This window comes from Salmo salar, chromosome 10 (genome assembly GCF_965601325.2).
Source record: "Salmo salar chromosome 10, fSalSal1, whole genome shotgun sequence".
NCBI lineage: Eukaryota > Metazoa > Chordata > Actinopteri > Salmoniformes > Salmonidae > Salmo > Salmo salar.
Genome location: NC_138300.1, coordinates 25830231 through 25850648, shown reverse-complemented (window position 1 = coordinate 25850648; position 20418 = coordinate 25830231). Strand labels below are relative to the sequence as shown.

At 44.0% G+C, this 20418-nt stretch overlaps 1 protein-coding gene across 15 annotated transcripts; it reads right to left on the bottom strand.

Annotated features, from left to right (window-relative positions):
* Nucleotides 1-2197: 2197 nt before the first annotated feature.
* On the bottom strand, nucleotides 2198-20405 carry pak2b (p21 protein (Cdc42/Rac)-activated kinase 2b). 15 transcript variants are annotated; one of them, XM_014216554.3, is made up of 17 exons: nucleotides 20147-20405; nucleotides 14326-14395; nucleotides 13927-14021; nucleotides 13118-13443; nucleotides 7353-7459; nucleotides 7076-7226; nucleotides 6957-6988; nucleotides 6679-6792; nucleotides 6433-6565; nucleotides 6258-6321; nucleotides 6060-6108; nucleotides 5709-5821; nucleotides 5400-5517; nucleotides 5133-5232; nucleotides 3803-3999; nucleotides 3474-3611; nucleotides 2198-3290 (listed from the first exon to the last, which is right to left on the bottom strand). In XM_014216554.3, exons 4-17 carry the CDS (start codon nucleotides 13305-13307, stop codon nucleotides 3204-3206), a joined length of 1593 nt encoding a protein of 530 aa, XP_014072029.1. In that variant the 5' UTR covers nucleotides 13308-13443; nucleotides 13927-14021; nucleotides 14326-14395; nucleotides 20147-20405; the 3' UTR covers nucleotides 2198-3203. The 15 variants fall into 15 exon arrangements, with proteins under 15 accessions (XP_014072029.1, XP_045543514.1, XP_082812965.1 ...); XM_045687558.2 differs by lacking the exons at nucleotides 13927-14021; nucleotides 14326-14395 and adding exons at nucleotides 16590-16655; nucleotides 18455-18711 and having other exon boundaries at nucleotides 20147-20372; XM_082956839.1 differs by adding an exon at nucleotides 16347-16655 and having other exon boundaries at nucleotides 13118-14021; nucleotides 20147-20372.
* Between the last annotated feature and the right edge of the window lie 13 nt (nucleotides 20406-20418).

The following is a 20418-nucleotide window of genomic DNA, read 5'->3' as shown; positions in this document are numbered from 1 at the left end:
ATGTTCACTGAGTAAAACATTTCAATAATCCCCCCCTCACTCACACAAGTGTTACTATCAAGTTCAACACAACTAAAGCAAAATCTTTGGGCTACACTGCACATTATTACATTGTACACTTTCTGCCTGTGGACATCGGATCTACAATGTGCCAGCAGAGCATGATAGATACCCTTTGTTGGCATAATTGATCTCTTTCAGGCAGAGAGTACACCTGGCATACCCCTTTTTATCCATTGTATTGAAAAAGTGAGAAAGAGAAAAAGCGTGTGGAAAAAAAGAAACGTCCTCTCACAGTCAACTGCGTTCATTTTCAGCAAAATTAACATGTGTAAATAGTTGTATGAACATAACAAGATTCAACAACTGAGACATAAACTGAACAAGTTCCACAGACATGTGACTAACAGAAATTGAATAATGTGTCCCTGAACAAAGGGGGGTCAAAATCAAAAGTAACAGTCAGTATCTGGTGTGGCCACCAGCTGCATTAAGTACTGCAGTGCATCTCTTCCTCATGGACTGCACCAGATTTGCCAGTTCTTGCTGTGAGATGTTACCCCACTCTTCCACCAAGGCACCTGCAAGTTCCCAGACATTTCTGGGGGGAATGGCTCTAGCTCTCACCCTCCGATCCAACAGGTCCCAGACGTGCTCAATGGGATTGAGATCCGGGCTCTTCGCTGGCCATGGCAGAACACTAACATTCCTGTCTTGCAGGAAATCACGCACAGAACAAGCAGTATGGCTGGTGGCATTGTCATGCTGGAGGGTCATGTAAGGATGAGCCTGCAGGAAGGGTACCACATGAGGGAGGAGGATCTTCCCTGTAACACACAGCGATGAGATTGCCTGCAATGACAACAAGCTCAGTCCGATGATGCTGTGACACACCGCCCCAGACCATGACGGACCCTCCACCTCCAAATTGATCCCGCTCCAGAGTACAGGCCTTGGTGTAACGCTCATTCCTTCAATGATAAACGCGAATCCGACCATCACCCCTGGTGAGACAAAACCGCGACTCGTCAGTGAAGAGCACTTTTTGCCAGTCCTGTCTGGTCCAGCGACGGTAGGTTTGTGCCCATAAGCGACGTTGTTGCCGGGAATGTCTGGTGAGGACCTGCCTTACAACAGGCCTACAAGCCCTCAGTCCAGCCTTCTCACAGCCTATTGCGGACAGTCCGAGCACTGATGGAGGGATTGTGCATTCCTGGTGTAACTAAGGCAGTTGTTGTTGCCATCCTGTACCTGTCCCGCAGGTGTGATGTTCAGATGTACCGATCCTGTGCAGGTGTTGTTACACGTGGTCTGCCACTGCAGATCAGCTGTCAGTCCGGTCTCCCTGTAGCGCTGTCTTAGGCGTCTCACAGTACGGACATTTCAATTTATTGCCCTGGCCACATCTGCAGTCCTCATGTCTCCTTGCAGCATGTCTAAGGCACGTTCACGCAGATGAGCAGGGACCATGGGCATCTTTCTTTTGGTGTTTTTCAGTCAGTAGAAAGGCCTCTTTAGTGTCCTTAGTTTTCATAACTCTGACCTTAATGGCCTACTGTCTGTAAGCTGTTAGTGTCTTAACGACCGTTCCACAGGTGCATGTTCATTAATTGTTTATGGTTCATTGAACAAGCATGGGAAACAGTGTTAAAAACCTTTACAATGAAGATCTGTGAAGTTATTTGGATTTTTACGAATTATCTTTGAAAGACAGGGTCCTGAAAAAGGGACATTTCTTTTTTTGCTGAGTTTAGATCAAGAGTGTGTGTGTCAGATTCTTGCACAACTTACCCTCTCAGTCCAGGTCCAGTACCTGTGCCAGGTTCTTGCTAGTAAAATGGGTCTGCCTGGACATACTCCCATCTACAGTAGTGGGAGTTACCCAGGTTTATCTACACACACACACATTCATTCTGTAACATTTTCAATTCATGAAACAACCCTTGACTTTGAACAATCTGACTTATTATACATGCATACATAAGGGAAAAGACAAACAAAATCATGAGGACGTTTGTTTTTCTTGGCCTACTTTAACAAAATGTAATAGCTCCAAATCTTGTTTAAAAATAATGCTCTCTTGGAGTGTCATTCCTTGAGCCCACTCTTTGATGGTATCTTACAAAGTGTGGCTTTCACAAGTCTCCATTGAAGTTAGAGTCATAGTATACAGAAATAATAATTCTTAAATCAACAATAAGGACAAACAGCTGCATTTATTTGAATTTGCAGACAATTGTCAGATTGTTAGTAATCCAAATAGAAAAAAAGAAACAGTAAATATACATTGCCTTTTCTAGCCTACAAAAAAGGTACCCGGCCTGATATCCACTGTTTTCCGTCTAGTTAGGTACACAATATACATATGAACAAGCACAATTTTAAGTACAGAATTTGACATATACAATATAGCAAAACATTTTTATGAGAACAAAGAACGTTGGCCCAAGCAAGAATAAACCCTGTCATTCTTCCATTGAATTTGCCCATAAGGGTGCACATCTACTACCAAGGGACTAATGACACAGGAGGAAAATGATGGTAGCACTACCAAATGAGGCAACCCTATATCGTCATCAATATCACAATATTCACTGTAATAATGGGAATGTTTTGAAATGTCTGTCCTATAACAAATGAGAAAAGACCAAAGATGAAATGTGGCACCAGGTGGGAATAACAGTTTCATTAAGTGAGAGGCCCTTAACGTGATCACAGTGGGGACACAAATGAAATTCAAGTATCAAAATGCTTAAGAGGACACTAACAAGCTGGAAAAGGAAAAATTACAAAGAAAAAAACAATTATGGGAAAATATTTTGACACAATCAACAATACATTAGGCTATGTTTTGCATTTTGTTTAAGGCAGTAAAATTTCTTCCAAAAAGTAAGAACTAGATATCTTAATTCCATGTTAAATACTAATCTAGCCCCAACATTTTTTTTTCTTGTACAAATAACTCAGCCTGGATCTGAAAATAAGCACTTTTATTTGAGTTGTCTTCAAACGTTTGAGTGAGAATCAAAGAGTTCATATGGTCAGCGATGGGTTGTGCTCTGGATGTTTTTGGACTTCTTCACAGTGAGGTTTGTCAGGGCTTATCAGGCTGGAGCATATAGAGTTGGGTTGTCACTCAGTCTATTGTCTGGCACAAAACCTCAAATCTGGCACAGCATGGGAAGGCATGGTTGTTTGTTTGGTTAATGGTTGCCTTTCATGGCCTCCTTAGCAGCCAAGATGAGAGGTGTAAGACTGGAGAGGGGCTTTGCCAGCTTCAGGAAGGGATGCTAGACAAACAGGAAAGAGGGAGGAAAAAGAGAGTAAGGTTAACATTGGATCTCATCTCTATTGTAGTACATGCAGATGGTGTAATGATGGAGGCATATACAGCCACATCCAACCAATCAAGTTGACACAAGAGTAGAAGAGCAAATCACATGGGAAGCCATAGATAAAAGGGGGGGGATCACCTGCAGCAGCTCTTTTCCCCCGCCTCTCTTCTCCACATCCATTTCTAGGCAGCGGTTAAGGAAGTCTCTGAAGATGGGGGACAGCTTTTCTGGGTTCTGCAGCTCTGGAGTGCCATTGGTAGCAATCAGGTACAGTGCCTTGGGGAGGAGAGGAGAGAGTGCAGAGGGGAAGACTAGAACTGTGAGATACCTTACAAATGTGCTGGAAATGTCAGCCTGTTACATCCATGTCAGTCTTGTATCACTATGAAACTAGCATTTGATGCACTATGATACAGTAAAACAAAGAAATGGCATTTTAGAAGGGTGCTACTCTACGGTTCACTTACTCTTAGCGGGTTCTCATTGAGGTATGGAGGCTCCCCCTCAACCATCTCAATGGCCATGATGCCCAGGGACCAGATATCAACCTTTGGCCCATAGGCCTTCCGGGTCACCACTTCAGGTGCCATCCAGTAAGGCGTCCCCACCATGGTGCTGCGCTTGCTCTGCTCTGGAGTGATCTGGGCGCAGAAACCAAAATCGGCTGCACAAAGAGAAGGGAGGTGGGACAACTCAGAAAGAGATGGAGACAGAATGTTAGCACTACAAACAGCAGCACTAGCATAATAGTCATTTGTTAACTATCCTTGCCAAAATGGTACTTCTCTTTCATAGGATGTAGATTAGTGGTTCGATGGGTCAGCTGTTTGTTCACCCGCCTGCAATTGCTAATAACCCATCCTCAACTGCCCGACTTTAAGTGTAATTCTGAGGCCCGCACCCGACCCTAACCCGCTAATATAGAAAATGTGCTGTAGGCTAAAGTCAAAGAAGGATTTTTTGACAGGGGGTGCAGGATATTTTTTGTGTGCCGGATTTAGATAAGTTTCTGCTTATACTTTCCAACATTTTGGTAGGCTATTTGTTAATCAAGTGTCTATAATTATATACATGTAGCTTCTCTTTTGTCATTTTATGGTGCCCTAGAAGACTAAATAAACCCTTACTCGACAGAAAATGTAATAGATCGATGGAATCAATGCTTCAATCTAGTTGACATCGGTAAAGTTCTCTCTATCATCTCTGCTTATTTTGCAGCGCAAAGACGTTTAGGGACCTGGGAGAAAATGCAGTAACAAAGAAATAAATGGGAATGATTTTCTGTGTAAAATTTCCAAATGACATCAGCTTGGATTTTATGTGGTTGAAATACTATCAGCTTTTTAATTCAAATTATTTATGACATTCTGGGGTACAAGGGTTTATTTAGTCTTCTAGGCCAACCTATAATGACAGAAGAGAAGCTTGACTACCAAAATGTAGGATATTATAAGCAGAAACATGTCTAAATCAGGCAAAACAAATCCTGCCCCCCTTGTCAAAAAAATAAATCTGCCGTCTCTGAGTATAGGTAGCCTACAGCGCATTTTCTATATTAGCGGGTTAGGGTCGGGTGCGGGCCTCAGATATTCACTTTATCACATATAGTCGAGCAGTTAAGGATGGGTTATTAGCAATTGTGGGCATGTGCGGGTGAACAAACAGCTGACTCACGCACCAATACCACTGTCAATAAGGTAAATATCTACCCCCAACTATTAGTGCTTTAACTTCCTCTACAACTCTACATAGACCATGACCAGCCTGGGGTTGTTTAGGGGGTAGAGGGAGACTCACTGAGCTTGACAGAGCCATCCATCCCCAATAGCACGTTGTCACTCTTGATGTCACGATGGATGACCTGGTTCGCATGAAGGAACTCCAGTGCTTGTAAACACTTCAGATGGGGAAACCAATGAGAGGGAGGGAGAGAGAGAGAGACAGAGAGAGGGATGGTGATGAAGGAAAAAACAGTCAACAAACACACACAAGTTTCTCACCGAGCCAGTGTTAAAGGTTAAATATGTAAAGATTAACGCTGTGTGCCGTATAAGAGCTGGTCACCTCTCTGCAGACAGCAGCTATCTGAGCCTCGTCCATGCAGGTCTCTGTCACCACATCAGTCAGCGAGCCACCAGCCAAGTACTCCATCACCACATAGAGCTCCTCTCCCACCAGGAAACTGACATAAACACACACAGGCACCAAAGCCAGAGAGGTCGTTAGGATATATTGTATTGTAAAAAATTGTACACCCAATGTGTTCCAGGACCTCTAGAGTCTCACCAACACCAGGAGGTTAGGTTTGGTACATCGAGCTGACACCAAAGTTAGTGCTGTTAAGGTTAATTATATATTTGACCATTCTATTACCTGTCTACGAAGTTGACAATATTCGGGTTCTTTAACTCTTTCATCACCATAATTTCATTTATGATCAGCTCCTTCTTGGGCTGCTTCTGTAGGTTGATCTGTTTAATGGCCACCTGTGAAAAACACCCAGAAAGAAGGAAACGTTCAACATGAGCCTCTAAAATGGGTGAGTGATTAGTTATCAGGCAATTTCTCATCTGCTGCCAGGTTAACAGTTCTCAAACTCTTTCCCCATTTCTGACTCTTGTCGTCATTCCTCTACTCTTTCAATATTTCCTTCCTTTCACTTATTCTCCTCTATGCATCAATTCCCGGTCAGTCGACCAATGACAACCCTTAATTCCCCTTTACCTCTTGTCCTGTGGCAACATCAATGGCTGTGTACACTGTCCCCGAAGCCCTGTGTGTGGACAATGTTTACATATTTTTTTATAACTTGGTCACACAAACACCTCTGTCACACACACTCTCCCCATGCACAAATAAGGCCCCATACACACTGCACTCAAATACACCCCAATTACCACCTTTAAATAAACGTACACTTACCCCTGTCCAATTCTTTCATATCTCGTGTACTTCTTTTTAGGATCTCCAATGCTGACTATAGTTCCTGAGGGCAAATATATGATTATACAGACCAGACCAATACTGATTTCCCCTGACAAACGGGTCTTAATAACTACCTGTAACATTGCTATTGTAAAAAATATAGTTTGTTTACTCAGTTTGTCCATGATCTCCTCGTCTGACATCTTTCCCTTCTTCTTCTGTCTGTCTACAGCCTTGGAGGCCGAGTCTCCATCTGGACATGTGGCTGGAGCGGGGATGGGGTCAATGACGGAGCGAGTGTACACCTGCAGGCCAACACACAAGGCACACACAATAAATAAGCATGAGAGAATAAGGTCGAAAGAGAGCAAGAGCGAAAGAGAAGTTGAGGTTGTGAGCTCCATTCAAAATGACTCACACTCTTAGTGTATTCTGGACGTGGTGCCACAATGGGTGGGGGAGCTTCATCATCATCATCATCATCAATGTCCTTGATATTGGTCGATGAGGGTTCAGTGACATTTTTGACCGGCTAATGCAAAATAGAAGATATAACACACATTTCATACATAGCCCACACATATTTCTTTCACATATTTTCTGGGCTGCCATGAGCGAGGTCAAGGAACAAGAAATCGCAGCACCATATTATTCAAGTAGCTAGTAAGTCATCACTAAAACAAATTTAGTACTTACAGACTGGGGTCCGGTGGGGAAACCATCCTTTTCTAAATATGAAAGGGAAAAAAATTGCAATCTTTAAAAAGTCTGTAACAAACAGAAAACAGTCAAGTCTAATCCATATGAAAGTTCACCAGAGGAGGAGAAACTGAGGTATTTCTGGCGGCCGTTGCCCGTAGAGTCATAGAATTTGAGCACGTCCAGAACAGCCTGTGGGTTCTTCTTCTGCTCGGACTTGGTGATGTTTGATGTCTGGAGAAGTCGTGCCCATTGCTCTGGCATGCCCTATCAGCGAGGAGGATACAGGGGGGGGGGGGGGGGGGGGGGTTGAGTATACCTGGAGTAAGAGGCTGGGATTTGAGTATACCTGGAGTAAGAGATGAAGAGTTGGAGGAAAGTGTGGCTACTCACAGTGAACTCCCCAGTGACAGCATCAAAGCCAACGTGGATGGTGTGTTCAAAGTCTGAAGGCGGAGAGATCTCTGGTCGTTCTTTGTCCCGGTCTTTTTTTCTACCACCTGAAAGTCAATCAATAAACCATCATTACATCCTCTGTTAATAAATGGGCTGAAACGTAATCAGATCCAACAATGGATAGACAAATTGAAAGACCAAAATTCAACCTCTTCCTCCACTGGATAGGACTGCTCATGAATGTATTTTTTTTTTATTACTGTGCCATTTTTAAAGTCATGCCCCTCTCTGTCCTTGAGACTTTTCCTAAATAAGTCTATTTAACACACTGTAGTTGTTAGAATCTTTCTTGACATTTTGATTAAGAGGAAGGGGGGTGCTTTAGCACATACCTATAAAGGAAGCCAACGGACAGGAATTCCCTTTTACGTGGAGACAGCTTCCACCCTACAGTGCATTCGGAAAGTATTCAAACCCCTTGACTTTTTCTACATTTTGTTGCGTTACAGCCTCATTCTAAAATGGATTAAATAAAAAAAAAATCCTTATCGATCTACACACCATACCCCATAATGACAAAGTGAAAACAGGTTTTTAGACATTTTTGCAAACGTAGTAAAAATTTAAAACAGAAATACTGTTTTTACATAAGTATTCAGACACTTTGCTATGCGACTTGAAACTGAGCTCATGTGCATCCTGTTCACGTTGATCATCCTTGAGATATTTTTACAACTTGGAGTCCATCTGTGGTAAATTCAATTGATTGGACATGATTTGGAAAGGCACACACCTGGCTATATAAGGTCCCACATTTGACAGTGCATGTCAGAGCTAAAACCAACCCATGAGGTTGAAGGAATTGACCGTAGAGCTCCGAGACAGGATTCTGAGGCACAGATCTGGGGAAGGGTACAAAAAAATGTCTGCAGCATTGAAGGTCCCCAAGAACTCAATGTCCTCCATCATTCTTAAATGGAAGAAGTTTGGAACCACCAAGACTCTCCTAGAGCTAGCTGCCTGGCCAAACTGAGCAATCGGGGGAGAAGGGCCTTGGTCAGGGAAGTGACCAAGTACCCGATGGTCACTCTGACAGAGCTCCAGAGTTCATCTGTGGATATGGGAGAACCTTCCAGAAGGACAACCATCTCCGCAGCACTCCACCAATCAAGCCTTTATGGTACAGTGACCAGACGGCAGTGGTGGAAAGCATACTCTATTGTCATACTTGAGTAAAAGTAAAGATAACTTAATAGAAAATAACTCAAGTAAAAGTGAAAGTCACCCAGTAAAATACTACTTGAGTAAAAGTCTAAAAGTATTTGGTTTTAAATATACTTAAGTATCAAAAGTACATGGAATTGCTAAAATGTACTTAAATAACAAAAGTAAAAGTATAAATCTTTTCAACTTCCTTATATCAATTTTCATTTTATTTTTTTATTGACGAATAGCCAGGGGCACACTCCAACACTCAGAAATAATTTACAAACAAAGCATTTGTGTTTAGTGAGTCCGCCAGATCAGAGGCAGGAATGTTATCTTGACAACTGTGTGAAATGGACCATTTCCCTGTCAAAACGTAAGGAGTACTATTGGGTGTCAGATTGACATTTTCAATCTCTCCCTGACCAAGTCTGTAATACATACATGTTTCAAGGAAACCACCAAAGTCTCTGTGCTCAAGAAAGCGAAGGTAACCTGCCTAAATGATTACCGCCCCGTAGCACTCAGGTCGGTAGCCATGAAGTGCTTTGAAAGACTGGTCATGGCTCACATCAACACCATCCTCCCGGAAACCCTAGACTTACTACGGAGTCGTGTTTGGCCACACAGTCAACACCATCATTAAGTTTGCTGACGACACAACAGTGATCACTGACAATGTTCCAGCCTCAAGTTCCTTGGTGTCCACATCAACGGACTATCATGGTCCAAACACAAAATGTGGAAAAAAGTCAAGGGATCTGAATACTTTCCAAATGCACTGTACACCCTAAAAAATAGCCTCCCCATCAGCTAATAGGGGAAAGGGGTATACCTACTGAATGCATTCAACTGAAATGTGCCTTCCGCATTTAACCGAACCCCTCTGAATCAAAGAGGTGCGTGGGGCTGCCATAATCAACATCCAAGTCTTCGGCACCCGGGGAACAGTGGGTTAACTGCCTTGCTCAGGGGCAGAACGGCAGAGTTTTACCTTGTCAGCTCGGGGATTCCATCCAGTAACCAACGCTCTAACCACTAGGCTACCTGCTGCCCCAATACAGTTGCATACGCAGGATTTGTAGTACACAGAGTGACTATGACAAACAAGCCGACTACCTGGATGAGTGTCTACGACAGCGGGGTTACCCAGAGGAATGGCTGCATGACGCAAGAGATCGTTATGAAAATATGACCCAGGTTGACAGCCTCACGTCCAAACCACCCCGCCCTCCTGACCAATGCGTTCAGTGCTTCCTTCAGTACTCCCCACATCTTGAGCCACAACTGGAAAAGATGTTTAAACAACCCCCACAGGTAGTCTTCAAACGCGCCTCTAACATCAATCAAATGGTGGTGATATCGGATCTTCCACCAGTGTCACGTAGTACTTTCCTACACAATGTGCCGAACGGTAATTATAGATGTGGCCGATGTAACCAGTGTAACTTTACGAACAAATGCACAATGTTCAATCACCCTATTACGGGCAAGACCATTAAGATTAAGGGCATCATTACGTGTTCCACAAAAAATGCGATATAACTGATCAAGTGTGTGGTCTATGCTATGTAGGAAAAACGAAACAATCTCTGAAAACAAGGAGTAATATCAGGACCCTTGACCAGAGAAACCCTGTGGCTGCGCATTTCATGGAGGCTCGTCACAACATTAGCTCTCTGAGATACATTGGTATCAAACATGTTAAGACTCCGGGGGGGTACTGATAATCTCAATACTATTGTATTGAATTCACCATGTGTACTATGTCTCCTAAAAGGTTTGAACCAAGAGTTTGAATCAGACCATTTCTTACATGAATGTGACTTTGATTTGTCTTGCCTTCCAGGTCTCCTACATCTTGTAAATATATATACTTTTTTGTAACTACCACATGTGCCAATCTCATTGATATCAAAATAGTTTTTACACCCACCATGTGTCATGTGCGTAATGGTCATGCCAGGTGAAATATGTATATTTTGGGATGTAAGCACTCTGTTTTTTTATTTGACTTGAAAAATATCTGTTAGATGGAAACATTGTCAACAAAGCCGTGAATTGGGAGCTTTAACAGTTTGCAGGCCTTCTTGTTCTTTACTAGAATCTTAATATCACAAAATGAACTGGAGTTATAACCAGTTTTAGGAGGGCATGTCATTTTTTTAATGGTTTTCCCCCGTTGCCCCTCTTCCCAACAGTAGGGCCTGATCCCCTCCTTCTCCCGGCAGTTGGTGGTGCCGTGCCCAGTTGATAATCACCCCAATAATTGTCTCAAAACTGAACCTAAGCTAAACTATACAGAGACTAACGTCACACAACAAATTAAATAAATGAGAGTATGATGGGTGAGAAAGGGTGAGTTGATTACTGAGGGGAAGCTAACAATGCCAAATTTTGTAAATCACCAATTGTGAATGAAGAACAAGGCAGGCCATTCTATTGTATTGATTCATCTCATTTCAAAATGCTATGTACCCTCTATCAGCCCATTGAATCCAAGCAGTCTTAAGTCTACTCTGGCCTACTTGGAGTACACAGTGAAAGTGTGCGTCATTTACAATGGCAAGAAGACCAAGATGATTGGATGCACATGCTGTGTCAGCATTGCTGCAAAATCTGAATGCAAACAGCTCAGATAGTGGGGAAGAAATGAATCATCTCCGATGATTCTTCTTCTTATTCTCCTGAACATACACCTCTGAGGCCGAAGTAAAAAAAAAAATGAAAATGAATGATGCAATGAGCAGGTGCCCACGCCACCACCAAATGGAACGGTGAGACAGGAGAGAGGAAGGGACGGCACCGTTTGGTTTGGATAGAATAAGCCGGTGACAATGCTACGGGACAATTATCAGCACAAAATGTCATCACTGAGAGAGAGGACCCTACAAGCAAAAACCTCAGCAACGCACTCAGCAGCTTTCGTTGTTTTTGTGACATGAGGCCATTGCGTTTAGACGCACGCCATGTAAGCACAAGCTGATCATATTTGACTGCTGTCAGACACATTCATTATAATACCATCATTGCTTTTTTGATGATTTACACTATTTATTAAGCACACTTGGCGCTTATTAATGATGTTTAGGCTACTGATGTTTTCATCATTTGACGCGCGTCTTGCTGACCTGACCGTGCATCATGGTGGTTGGGGTATTTTTTGTTGTTATAAAAATAAGCTGTTACTATGTTCCAACACATAGCCTATGCTTCATGTTTCATAGTTGTCACAAAGGCATTCAACAAATAGTTTAATTTATTTAGCTATATTTAACTAGGCAAGTCAGTTAAGAACAAATTCTAATTTACAATGACGGCCTACCCCGGCCAAACCCGGACAGCGCTGGGCCAATTGTGCGCTGCCCTATGGGACTCACAAGCACGGCCGGATGTTATACAGCCTGGATTTGAGCCAGGTACTGCAGTGACGCCTCTTGTACTGAGATGCAGCGTCTTAGACCACTGCGCCACTCGGGAATAAAATGTATTGAACACTTGAATGTGTTTTTAGTGTTTTTATATATAGCCTACAGGAGCAGAAACAAATGAAAATGCTATTGTGTTATTTGAAATATATATATATATTTCATGTTCTAATGTTATCTAAGACATTCATAAACACAACCAAATTATTATTTTTGTGATAGCATATATAGCTAGGTTTCCAACCAATTGGTGACAGATTTCTGAATGCGAATATTCTAAAATCTGCATAAAAATTATATGCGTATTTTCCCACCGGAGATATGTTTGCATCAAAGTGACTTGTTGTGGATAAAAGGCTGTGGGTGATGACATAGTGCACATAAAAATACCTTTTGCAGTTAAATTCTCATGTACCGAATAAAAAAGACAAGTTAAATGGGTTTCCATCGCATTTTCAACTATGTGTAATGCACATTTAAAAAAGAAATTTGCATTACATAGCAAGTGTGCCAACTCTGGTGTTGGCACGTGCACTCTAGCCAACAGCTCGCAGACACAGTGAGGGTATAGCATACATGATGAGACTATTATGGACAAAAGAGCGAAGTTATTTGTATTTGTCAAATGGCAGCCAAGCATCGATGATCATGTCACCAGAATAAGACCCTTGATATTTATTGGAACTGAGCATCAAGCTCATCACCTTGCACTTTCACCACCCTGTGAAGTTCATCATAACTTATTTCATCTGTAGCCTAAAAAACGTCATGCTTTCCCGAGTTGTAGTGGGAGGTCTACTTCGATATGATGGTTATTACATGAATATTTGCGCATAAAACCGTTTCCACCGACATTTCTTGCATAATTCGTTTTACGAAATAAAAAGATCTCACCTTGTCTAGCGTGTTTTGTCGACTTTTCTCGCATAAAAAAGTTGGATGGAAACCTGGTTTATGAAATGTATTAATTACACTGTTAGAACGTTACAGCCAGAATGACTACTCATTAGCTTGAAGGGGGGGTCCCTCGAGGCCCAGTGGTTCTCTAGTGTTAAAAAAATAAAATAGGACAGCCGACCCACGCTTTAGAGCCCCTCCCAGTGCCCCACCTCTATGGACTCGTCTGACCTTTCTCTGCGCCTGAGAAAATGGAGATGATCTTGTTGCGGGGTTTCCTCTCCTCTGGAACCGAGGGCAGGGGCTTGGAGCTGTGATTGGCTGAGAGTGGGTCCTTGCTGGAGCCTGTGCTGAAAATGGTGCTGCTCATCCGGACCGGGGGGGCAGGGGGCTTGTCCTCGGTATCACCGTTATCACACATGGCCACAGGGAGGGGGGAGGACAGAGAGGGTAACAGAAAGAGACAGACAGGGAGTGAGAGTGCGCGGAATAGACAGAGGTGTGTGCAGAGAGATCAGGAATGGGAATCAGAATAGAAGGAGAGCGCAGAGTGATATCTGCAAGACAAACAGAGACATAATCAGCTTGATCACACAAATGACAAGTGAACAAGAACAGATGCACATTACATAATAGGTGGTTTTGCTTTTGGAGGCCAGTTCAGTTTTGTGGACACCATAGAGATGTGTAGATATCGCAAAGTTGTATCTGTCCCATTATGGCACCTGTGAGAGCAGGGGCAGCGCCATTGAGGCCATCTCCATTTGGAAGTCGAACATTTTCTTCTTCTAGTACTTCTACGAGTGTTGTTTGAACAGGTGTAAAGCCAAGGTTGGCAATTTACTGTCAGCTGCACTTACGGAATGTGTGCTCACAAGTATAATTAGTTGGCTGATCCCTCCTGGTGACCTGGATGAAATTGTAATCCTTCCCACCCAGTTGAGTACTTCAAAATGGTGAAAGTCTTAAATGGCATTGCCCATGTTAAAATGGGCTTTGGGCACTAGAGGTTACAGTACATCTTTGTAGGTGACACTGACTTTACACAGTAGAGGAGCACATTTATGTAGACAGGAAGCTCTGTCCTGCAGAGGTCATTTTCTCCCTGGCATGTTTTCAGCATTCCACTGAGATTCTGGAGAGATTTGAGTATAGACCATATATTATCATCATAGCATACTCATTCACACTCTAAACATAATTCTGTGTCTATGGAAGGAGGGGGCAGGGGACAACAACACTGGATAAGTTGTGGTGCAGAGGTGATATGTAGGGACTTGACAAGATCAGTAGGGTCTAGAATAGATATACTGCAATCAGTCATTTATCAGAAAGGTGTGGGATACAGAGCTAAGGAAAGCACTGCGAGTGCAGACTGTGGTGGGTTTTTAGAGGTTTAATAATTGATGTAGTAGAGATCAACAATAGGGAGGGAATACCTTGAGTAAAGAAGCAGCATCACCAGTGTGGCACTGTCTCCCTTTCATTTGTATCCTTTGCTATCGCCATCTAATTATGAGAGAAGTGGCAAGGGGAAAGCCAATTAATTGGAGGACATCCGATTCCACTATTGTTCTCACATCTATTCATCTTCTCAGATCAGTGCAGATGATAGAGAGTAAATGAAGAGAGGAAGCCATGTAAGACTATCGAGAAACACAATAAATGGACTGTGTATGATGACCATCATAATCAACTTTCAAGATCAGTAACGTTAGCTAGTAGAGAAGATAGAGACATACATATAAATTCTCTCACTTCATTTTTTTTTACATTTTAGTCATTTAGCAGACGCTCTTATCCAGAACGATTTACAGTAGTGAATGCATACATTTTTTTCTTTTTTTTCCTTCGTACTGGTCCCCGTGGGAATCGAACCCACAACCCTGGCAACCCTGGCGTTGCAAACACCATGCTCTACCAACTGAGCCACACTCCACACATTCAATAAAATGCAACATAGTAACGTTAGCTAGTTCTACATTCCAGATCACCCCGACACCCAACACAGAGGTAAAGACAGATTCAGGTTGGATATTCACCTGTAGTTTTCCTTATGTCCACCAACAGCTGTTAGGGACCGTCAACATAGTGACAAATCAACATTTTCAAATTTCAATAGATCTTTAACCATTACTCCTAAAACTTTCAAAACTGGTTCTAGCTAACCCGGTGGTATAGACACACATTGCACACACTTTTTTTGTTGGTTTACATCTCACACTATTTTAAAATTATTTACTTTAATTTTTTTAATTCAATAGCGCCTTGGTCATGTGACCAACACCTCAAAAAAGGTTCATAATGTACACTCAGTGGGCCTACTGCACAACCTTTTGTGTCAATTTGCATCTCATGAGATTTTACAATTTAAAAAATATTTAAAATTTCAATAGCTCTCTGGTCATGTGACCTACAACCCTCAAACTGCTGTCAGAATTTCCACTGAGTAGCCTTACATGTAGCACAAACTTTTGTTTGCCCATTTTAATCTCATGCGATTTTATATTAATTTTCCTTGGTCATGTGACCTACTGACCTCAACCAAGGTTCAGAATGTCCCTTCTATATGGCACACCCTTTTGTTTGTCCCTTTTCATCTCAGGTGATTTTACATACATTTTTTACAATTTTACATTTCAATTGCTCCTTGGTCATGTGAACTAGTGACCTCATACAAGGTTCAGAATGTACTCAGTGGGCCTACACATTGCACAGTCTTTAGTTTGTCCATTCTCACCTCACATGTTTTTAGATACATTTTGTAAACTTTCTCATTTCAATAGCTCCTTGGTCATGTTTTTGTTATTTACTGCTGCTCTTTAATTATTTATTATCTCTTACTTTTGTAGGGATTTTCTTAAAACTGCATTGTTGGTTAAGGGCTTGTAAATAAGCATTTCACTGTAAGGTCTAAATACAACTTGATTTGATGTGACCTACTGACTTCAAACAAGGTTCAGAATGTCCACTGACTACCCTTCTATATTGCACACCTGAGTTTGTCCATTTTTCATCTCATAAGTTTTTACATTAATTGCCTGCTCTGCTCCCCTGAAGGACAGTGTCACTCACACACCTATTCACTTGGGCATTCCCCCTGGGGCCTTCCTGACCTCCAGGCAGGCCCCCATTGACCTGGTGACCTCTGAACTCCAGGCCTCTAGGCCTACACTCCCTCCCTGCCCTCTCCCTGGGCCTGAGTGTGTATAACTTACTCCCTGGAACTACAGACCTCCACACCTACTCTCCCTACCCGGTCAACGCCCCTCTCACTGGGCATCACCCATTACCGCGCCCTGGCCGGGGCTCAGCCATCTCCATAACCTTGCCAATCAGGCAAACTGGGGCAACCACACTTAAGTACCCCTTCCCGGACACTAAGACATCTATATTCCCGCTGTCAGGAACCACGTGCACCTGGTAATCCGAAACAGTCTCTGTGCACCTGGTGACCCACCTGCTTTTTTCAATCTGAGATTAAGTCCCCACTCCAACCTCCATGGCCGGAGTGCTGCCCCCAACCCTCGAGTCCGGCCGCCCCTGCTCGGACTCTGAGTGCACCCCACCTTGATGAAGGCCTCCTCGTGCACCTTTGACTTCCACAGTCCCATCAGAGGATGGGCCCAGGCAGATGAGCGACCACCACCTAGCCCCCTACCTATCCAGAGGCCGATGTCAATGTCTTACACCTTCTACCTACCTGCCTGGGCTCTCTCACACTGTGTCTGACCTCTGGCCCCTGGCCCTTCTGCGTGCACCTGGTAACCTGTAAGTAAAGAAGGAGGATGGTGAAGGAAGACGCCTTCCGTCCCCGACAAAAGTTTGGATCGAGGGCTGACTTAATACATCGCAGCGAGTGAGCTGCTCTGCTACGTACGAAACCCTGACCCAGAATCAGGTCATCTATGAGTGATTTAGCACCAGGTTCCCCACAAACATGCGGTGCACATCAGGAGAGGGGCAGCAACTCATCCAGCCGCACCCCAACCCCGTCACGAAAGGCTCTACTCACCTGCCAAAAGAGGCAGGCTATGCCGGGCCAACCTCAAGATCCGTGGTGCTACGGTATCGTTGCGTTTAGGGGGGATTCACACAGATGGTAGCTTTGCATCATTGGCTCCTCAGCCAAGCACATACACCAAATGTGCTTGGGTGATTTGAGTGCGACCGCGACAGGTGGGTATGCTCCTTTGAATTTCATCAAATTGACATTCAGTGATCCGTGCCCAGTGGGAACCTAGGCTTCTTCTGTCCGTTATATGGGTCCGCAGAAAATCAATGGGTGTGGATGGTACTACCCAAATCAGATGTAGGCCTCCCTCCCAAGACAAGCTGGAGATACCTCTCCCCACTTCGTAGGGCATGAGCCAGATCCATGCAATGCCCTATCACTGCGGGCCAATGGGTTTAGTCTCCATCTCGAGTCTAGTGAGCATAGAGACCTCCCCACCTACAATGTGTGGTGTCCCGCAATGAGGCAAGCCTGAGGCTTGGTAGTGTCAGCTAATGGTAAGGCACATGCCATCTCCACTACATGCTCCAAGGAGAATGGAGGAGAGCTCCCACATAGAATGTGTAGAGTCCCACACCCAGGCAGACCTGAGACCTGGCAGTGTCCATAAACTCTAAGCACATTCCATCTCCATTTAGTGCTCCACCGTTAGCGGGTCCAGCCAAAGCCAGCATTCGATTCAAACCTTCACGGTTTAGAGCTAGCTAAGTATACGGGGGACGTGTGTTTAAACGTTTCACCACAGCCGCTCTGTGATCAGACTGATGCCAGTAGTACACTTCCAGGACAACTCCCCCTCCCAGCCAAAGCCAGGTATGCGTTCAAGCCATCATTCTCTGATTGGCTTCCTGTCAAAGTCAGGATTCGTTTACAAGAGCCCAGCAGCAAATCATTGAGTCTGGTGGAACCGCCCTTACATTTTCATGCTTGACCAAAAGCCACATAGTCCAGGACTGACTGCTGCCTTCCATTAACAATCGACAGCCATCACCATCTGCAGGACTCTCTTTGCATATGGACTACTACCGAGATAACTCCCGTTTGGTTTGCATCATTAGCGACACCTGAAAACAGGTGACATACAGCGAGGGATTGGAAGAGCCCTGCTAGAGGGATACCTCATTATCTCCCTTACTAAGGCTAAGCACTCCTTAAGAGAGTCATTGTTCCTCCCGCAGTTTACCCGCGCTTCATTGAATTTCTTCACTTTGACATTCAGAGCACTAGGCAGAAATCACAACACCCACCTCGGGCCTTCGCGATGCTTTGTTTTAATTAAAGCAGATGGAGTCCCCTGGTCTGCACCAGCTCTAAATCAGCTGCTAGGCGCTGGAGAACCGCCGGAGACCCAGCGCGAACAGGGCCGGCGAGCACTGAAGCTGGGGAGATCCGCAAGAAGGGTCCGGCGCGGGTCCAGAGTTGCCGCCACCAACCGCCTGACCCAACCCCCCCCATCTGTCCGCCGACAGACACCACCCTGACGAACCCCCGCACGCAGCCCCTTGCGAGACCATGCACAAGAGACCGCGAGATGGGCCGCACAATGAACTTACAACAAACTTCCAATGGTGGTGAGAGATGGGCGATGGAGCGACTGCTCCGGATTTTCAAGGACCAGCGAGAGCTCAACGGACGCCGCCAGAACCGCAACGCTTTCCAGGACTTGGGCCCCTCTCTTTGGGAGAACCCATTCCAGGGCGCCCTGCCCTTCAAAGAACACTCCCCGGGGTTCCCGCCAGCTTCTCCGGGATCGGTCACGTTACCACACTGGACGCCTCGCGGCGCCCATCTCCGCCAGTCCGTGGACATTCTGAAAGTAGTTTGAGGTCAGTAGGTCACATAACCAAGGAGCTATTGAAATGTAACATTTTGAAAAATTAATGTAAAATCATGTGAGATGAAGATGGACAAACTAAAGGGTGTGCAATATAGAAGGGTAGTCAGTGGACATTCTCAACCTTGTTTGAGTCAAGTAGTACACATAACCTTGAAATTAGAAAAAGTTTGAAAAATTTATGTTAAAAATGTGAGATAATGGACAAACTAAAGGGTGTGCATTGTGTAGGCCCACTGAGTGTACATTCTGAACCTTGAAGTCAGTAGGTCACATGGCCAAGTAGCTATTGAAATTCGAATGTAAAAAAAAGTTTGTGGGCCTCCTGAGTGGCACAGCTGTAGCTGTGCTACTAGAGATTCTGGGTTCGAGTCCAGGCTCTGTCGCAGCCGGCCACAACTGGGAGACCCATGGGGCGGCGCACAATCGGCCCAGTGTCGTTAGGGGAGGGTTTGGCTGGCAGGGATGTCCTTGTCCCATCGTGCACTAGTGACTCCTGTGGCAGGCCGGGCGCAGTGCATGCTGACTGAGGTGACAAATTGGTGTGGCTGGCTACCGGGTTAAGTGGGCATTGTGTCAAGAAGCAGTGCGACTTGGTTGGGTTGTGATTCGGAGGAAGCACAGCTCTCGACCTTTGCCTCTCGAGTCCGTACAGGAGTTGCAGCGATAACACGAAATTGGGGAGAAAAAAAGTAGTTTGTACTTTGTTTACACTCCCTAACAAATTCAACTAGGAATACAAAATGCTACTCACATTTCCACGTTTATTAGCTTTGGAAAGCGAATTAATGTCCAAATCGTTAAAATAAGATCTGTGCAATGTTGTGCGCAATTTTTCCAACATCATGACACTTATTTGGATTATGTGGCTCAAGTGGTTTGAAAGTGCGAATATCAAACCTGAAACTGTCTTTACCTCAGTACTTCCAACTGTGTATTTGCAAGTCACAGTGAAAGGACAGATGCTTGGTCGTCTTGCAAGTGAACCTTGCTAGCTACGTTAGGCCCAACTATTTAGCTGATTCCACGATTATATTAGTACTAATTATTTTAGCTATTCAACTAAGCTAGTTAAAGCAGGTTAGCTAGGCTAACAGTTACGAGTTTTTTTTCTCCAGTTACCCGAGTTCAGTTAGACAGAACTCTAATTACACACTAACACACTAACGTTAGCTAGCACTGCTAGAAAAGCAGAAATGTGCATGAGAGTGAATTAGCTAGCAAGCTTGTCCTCCAAGTGCAATAGCGCGAATGCCAGACAATAACGAACCCTGCTTGATAATACACATGTTCATTTGATAAGCAACATAAATGCATTGATTAGCTAGATAGCGATTGTCGGTACCGAGGACAAGCACTAACGGTCTTTACGTTATCTGATAATGACGTTGTTCTGCGACTCGCAACTTACCAGAAAGACTCCACAGGAAACATGAATATAACTTGGGTCCAATCCCTAGACGCTATGAAAACGTTTGTACATACGTAAAACAAGAGTTATGACATTATGTAGTGCTTGCATAAATTACACAGCGTAATCCATTGTGTTTTCAAAAGTTCAGTTCCCTACATAACTTTTTCCTCAATCTTTTCGTCCCGGGAATAATTCCACTATGGCGAAGGGAGGCGGAACTACCGCCCCAGCGACTAATGTAACAACTATATTAAACGGTACCAACTACA